Source organism: Branchiostoma floridae, chromosome 17 (genome assembly GCF_000003815.2).
Source record: "Branchiostoma floridae strain S238N-H82 chromosome 17, Bfl_VNyyK, whole genome shotgun sequence".
In the NCBI taxonomy this organism is placed as follows: domain Eukaryota; kingdom Metazoa; phylum Chordata; class Leptocardii; order Amphioxiformes; family Branchiostomatidae; genus Branchiostoma; species Branchiostoma floridae.
In genome coordinates this window covers 6,532,476-6,538,495 of record NC_049995.1, presented here as the reverse complement: position 1 = coordinate 6,538,495, position 6,020 = coordinate 6,532,476, and the positions used below count along the sequence as shown (strand labels likewise).

At 41.9% G+C, this 6,020-nt stretch overlaps 1 protein-coding gene across 1 annotated transcript in view; it reads left to right on the top strand.

Annotated features, from left to right (window-relative positions):
• Nucleotides 1-4,647, top strand: part of LOC118405005 — a 20,169-nt gene extending 15,522 nt beyond the window's left edge. Inside the window, exons 21-25 of the mRNA XM_035804405.1 lie at nucleotides 255-301; nucleotides 647-758; nucleotides 1,393-1,578; nucleotides 1,898-2,033; nucleotides 2,614-4,647. Coding sequence (XP_035660298.1) covers nucleotides 255-301; nucleotides 647-758; nucleotides 1,393-1,578; nucleotides 1,898-2,033; nucleotides 2,614-3,909 — 1,777 coding nt within the window. The 3' untranslated portion in view covers nucleotides 3,910-4,647. The remainder of the gene's footprint in view (nucleotides 1-254; nucleotides 302-646; nucleotides 759-1,392; nucleotides 1,579-1,897; nucleotides 2,034-2,613) is intronic.
• Nucleotides 4,648-6,020: the final 1,373 nt, after the last annotated feature.

Sequence of the window (6,020 nt, the reverse complement as noted above, 5' to 3'; positions counted from 1 at the left end):
AAATGTTGATAAAATTGTCAATATGCACAGGTTTTCTACCATAAAAACATACTGTTATCTTGCTACCCGTTTTCTAGCAGTCGTAATCTCATCTTGGGAAATGACGACGGTACAATTGAGTGACATATTTTTTTTCCGAGCAATCTACTGCACGACTTGAATTGGTGACTAACAATTACCTGTAGCTTTGATATTATCTATTATAATGTGGTAAGTAGCAAAGAGGATTCACCACTGATTTTCTTCTTTTCTAGTTGCACGTTGGGCCGGGGTGGAAGTCGCTGCGAGTACCTACTGTCAGGTATATAATTGATCAATTCCTAGCCTGGCGATAAAATAATTAATCTGAAAACCCCTGCTTATCAAACTACTGTCACAATTCAGTCTCTGTTCGTATGTATTGATTATCAATTATGTATATATATGTATATAAATGTACATTTACATCCAACGTTATTAATGTATCCAGCGTTACTGAAATAGTTACTCAAGTACCCGAATGTCATGGCTATCATAGCGAGTACTATTTTGCAAATATTTCATAGCTTGTGTAAAACACAAAAATTGATACATGTATGATTCTTGTTTCGCCTATCAATGCTCAATAAAATTACACTGCATTAACCAATAATGTTTTATTCTATAGAAACAACGGCTGGCATCGTGATCGCCATCTTAATTGTAGTGACACCTCTCCTTCTGGTAGCGGCTTGCGTCCTGAGGGGTAAGAAGATCGAGGAAGCGGCAAAACTCTACAGGTACGAGATTACGTAGTTTATATTTCACGACTTGAAAGACGTAATGAACATTTTTGCTAGGCGGAACAAGATACAACTTTCTTTAGCACTGCTTACAGTGACTAAATGAAAATGAATATAGAATCTCTGTTTATGTTTAAACTAACACACTGAACTGAACTGAACACACTCAGCTGTATGAATGGTTAAGGATAAGTCGATATGAATAAAATAGATAGACGAATCACAGTTGTATTATTCAAACTTCGAACATGACAGCTCACGTGTTGGCTACGCAACTAATTGATATATCAACGTAAATTAAATAAATAAAATTACGTTTTACAAAGAAATACATAATGAACTTATAAGGAAAATATCAAGCCAAACAATGAAATCAAGCATAGGTGAATTTAGGATATAATGGTTGAATCTAATTAACACAAAATTCATGCATCATAAATAAACGTTATGTACACAAAATCAGACTAAACCAAATTTGTTTCATAGCAAAACAAAGCTAACAAAGTATAACAAATATTTAAAAAAATTAGACCATAGTTTGTATAACCGAAATTGATATCAGTTTCTGTTGTTTTTGTCATTACTATCATCAACAGTATCGTATTAATAACTGTTTTCTACCTTTTCCTAGGGGAAACCGGTCCCACACCCACATGTGGTGGAACATGGCCCGTCCGAAGTTCAAGGCGAGTTTCCCGAACGTTCCGATGCAGGGTGCCGGATGGGTCACGCTCCGGAGGCGCCACGGGCTCGGCACCTACGTGGAGGCCTTCCCGTACGTGGACCTGGACGTCAGACGGTACTTTCCAGGCCGCAGGTACGGGTAGTCTACAGAGGTCTTTAGATTATTATAGTCTACAGAGGTCTTGGACTAGGCATGGCAGGGCATTTTGTTTGTAAATGCTAGTATATGATTGCTCATATTGCAATAGTCGCAAGGACTGATAAGTCATAGTTGAAGCTGTAGGACTGATATCAATTAGGATTTTACTATAATGGTCAATATGTCAGTGTGTGTCTATCATGTATCTCGTGCAGCCTGTACTTACAAATGAATACAAGATGTGCGTTTCGGCATGGCGTATCTTCTTGAACCTATTGCTTAGTGACCAAAGTATCATGTCTCCCCCGGAAAGGTACGACATGTTGTCGAAGGGCTCGGTGAGCTCTCGGCGCAGCTCCAGCGTCTCCACGGTCTCCACGCGGACTGACGGCAGCAACTGGGTCGCCGAGTGGGACGACTACATGAAGATCTTCGGAGGAGATGCAGAAGTGAGCTCATGAGATCTATTCCAATATTAAGATCCAGGTATATTTACTGGTGCCATATCAAAGATAGTATCAAAGCTGGCTACGGAAGGAGTAAAGCCGGCCAAGGGGACTCCCTTTGGTCAACTGTACTCCTTCAATGCCCAACTGTACTCTTTTCCAGCCATGGAAGGAGACAGTTGACCAAAGGGAGTCCCGGTTCCCGACTGACTCCCCTTGGCCGGCTGTATTCCTTCCATGGCCAGCTTTGATTCTATCTTTCATTTGGCACCAGAAATCTGCCAAAATTAATCCAAGACAGCTCCGTTTGAAACGAGTTTCGTCGGGCTATTCTTCATTCAGAGTTAGGGTGTGGCTCGGTGCTTTATACGCGTTTCTTTGATGCGTTAACCTTCTGACACACGTTTTTACTGAAAGACGAATAAAAAGCAACCAAAGCACGAGTAAATCGATAATCCGAACAGTATATTTGATTGGAGGTTGCGATGCGGCAGCAATAAACAAGGAAGAATGTTCAGGAAAACAGTTGAAAATGCTTAATAAATACTAGTATCTATTTTTGTCTTTTTCACTTTTCCTATAGTTCCGATTTCCGAGGAACATAGTCTGTGACATCACCTCTTTAATAGAGGACGACGACAACATGTCCGTTGCAACTGACCAGTCCCGTCTGACAGGCTTTATGGCTCTTCAAAGCGAAGGAAGCTCCCTGTCTTCAAGTGTAACATCTCTGGAAACCCTTGAGAGTTTGGACACTTCACGTAAAAACATGGAGCCAACAGTGACAAAAGAAGGGTGGTTGAATTGGACGATTGAACCGTCTTCCTCAGCCAGTGGAGCCGGTCACAAGTGGGCCATATGGTCCACGTCACCATCCAACAGTCAGGAAACGCCTACCGAGGGAGCTAAAAAGTCGTCAGATGGCGCGCATACCAATACGGAGTCCGGCAAAGGTTCCTCCGACAACTCAAGCCTCTTTGGGTGGACGAGGCTGCCCACATCTGTAGCCTACAAACCCTTCCGCACATACACCAGCGGGTCTGCTTCATCGCGGCGGTCTAGCTTGTTTGGGTGGACTGTCACCCCTCAGGTTCCCCCAAACATGCCAACGGGGTTCGAAGACGAACAAGGTTGGTTTGCTTGGCAAGTCGGTCATCACGACACGGAGACGGGTACAAGTTCTCCCCACACCGCCAGTAACGAGGAGGTAGGTGCGAGTCAGGACAGTGGACAAGGGATTGGCTCATACCCGTACAGCTCATCTAGTGACGGCTTTAAACCAATAGTACCACCAACGAAGGAAAACGAGTCAAATGAATCAGACATGTCGCCAGGGTCGGACGCTGTCTTGGACGACCAGTCTGAGTCAGACCATCACACGACCAACAGTGCCGTCAATCAAGATGAAGGATCCAATCAGGACCGTAAAGAACTGGCAGAAGAATCTCCTCCCATCTCAATGAGTGACGGTTTCATACCTTTAGCTCCAAAACCACCACCATCATCATCATCATCGTCATCACCATCTGGAACCGACTTCCTAGCCGCTACGGATGAGGGAAGCAGCTCGGATGAATCGGGAATCTCTCCGCGGTCGGACGCCACTGACACTGCTGGGGACTCCACAACTGACGGCTTTACACCTCTAGTACCTTTACAGAAGGAGGAAAAACGATCTGACGAATCAGTCATGTCTGATGACCGTTCATCAGAAGACAGTGTCAGCTTGTCTGATGACCCGTCGTCAGAAGACAGTGTCATCATGATTGAACCAGAGCTTCTTACGACAGTCCTACCTCCTGCAGAGCCCAGTGGTTCTACCAGTTCTGAGAGCGAGGGTTCTCGTCAAAAGACGCGTGAAAAATATACCAGACTTTGAGAAAGTTATAGAGCAAAGGGCGAGAGTATGTTTACCCAAACTTAGACTAAAAAGTATAATGTTAAACCTCGCGCCATTTCTTCAAAAGAAATTCTACTTCGAAGTCTCTAAATCAGGAATAGATGCCGTGAATTTAAGGAGACGTTTAGCCATTTCATTTACCAGGTGTCGGTTGTTAGGAAGACTGATGTCTCCAGCACTTTAAAAAACAAAACACTCGTTTTAAAGAATTAGGGTGTGCTCCTATGAACAATGCATGACAAAACATAGTGCGTGGTGGCTTACTGGTATATAAAACCTATATTTTATTTTCTTTCAAAACGTTCAAACTACTTTCAAAAACTTAGATATACTCGTCTACAAATTCTTGCAATTCAACATTGCCTGAATATTCGATACTGTATGTTTGACTATGGTATGTGGCCTGCTGATATTTGTAACCTATGATAAATTTACTTTCAAAAAGTTAAGAAGTTACATGCATTACGTAGGGACCGAAAAGGGTTTTAGGTACCTGATGAATATGCAAAAGAATAAGCAATAACTAAAGATGTTCAGCAATGACAAACAACTCAAGTCATTCTTTTACAAGATTTTATTTAATTTTTTGTTGCATGCATCAGCCTGATAAGTACTATGTAATAAATAACGTGCATATTGGCTTATGTATCATTGATACTGAGCATGAAACAGATATTATATTTATCACATTAAATAGAATGATTTACAGATGACGAATTATACTATGCTGCCGAACGATTTTGCCTGTATGACGTTTATATTTACCAACTCCTCTGCAAGTTCGTAAAGCATTACCTAAATATTCCTAAATATTCGATACTGTACATTTGACTATGGTATAGTAGAATCGTCGAAATCCATTTTAAGGACTATGCAGGATTTTACCCAATGGAACTTGATTGTATAGCTCACGAAGTTTTAATTTTGCAACATGACAATTATTTTTCAAATATTCTATGATAACATACAAGCAAATATGGATCAAATAATTTGACTAATTTAGACTCATTTAGAGGTGACCTTCAAGTATTACCTGTGTGATGGGGTCAAGGGTCACGATGGGTGGAGGCCATGTTTTGGAGAGTTGTCATGTCTGAGATTACAATCCATCAGCATCCTCAGGCCTTAAAGCCAACAACTTATGCCATCAAAGTAGTTAGGGTTTACAGTAATTTAGTGTTCCTGTTTTGTTTTGTTATTGTTAGTTAAGTCTTCGTTTGACTCGCTCCAAGAGCCCAATAACATTTACATACCATATGTCTGACATTGCACTGTCCACAGTCAGTAGTATGAATGACCTGGGAGTTCTTGCCCAGTCTGACCTGTTGTGGAACAGCCATATTGTGAACATTGTAAAGAAAGCCAATTCTATGATAGGATTTATCATACGCACAGTAGGCTTCGATTCCAGCCTGGAGGTGCGCAAGGCACTGTATGTTTCACTTGTTAGATCAGTACTTGAATATTGTTGCCCTGTGTGGTCTCCACTGTCACGTAATCTCATGTGTCTGTTGGAAGGCGTGCAGAGACGGGTGACTAAGTTCATTCTGCGTGCCAATGACAATGTAAATGCCGGTGATCTTGACTATAGAGATAGATTACTGTGTCTCAACATGTTACCTCTCTCATACAGGAGAGAGATCGCTGATATCATGCTATTTGTTAAGTCCCTAGCCAACATGAATGATCTGGACCTGTCTAACTATGTATCATTTTCTGCCAGACCAACAAGGAGTAGTCGGTCGTTCATGCTGATGCCATGTCGCTGTAAAACATCTACATTTGCTATGTCATACGTACCACGGTTAGTTACCTAATGGAACAAGCTTGATGTCACAGTTCGCAGCATAGGAGCTGTGTCGTCGCACCAGTCCGACCTATTGTCTTTCAAACAGCTACTTGTGAAATCTACTGTTGAGAGATTCAGAAGCCACTTTGTAACCGATAACCTCTGTACCTGGTCTACTGCATGTAAGTGCGCCTCCTGCCAGGACGTAAGGGCTCGTTAGTCTGATCGATTGTTAATGTCGTTTTGTATCAATCTTATCTGCGTTATCTATTGTATTTTTATGTCGGGGCGAGGGCCAGCA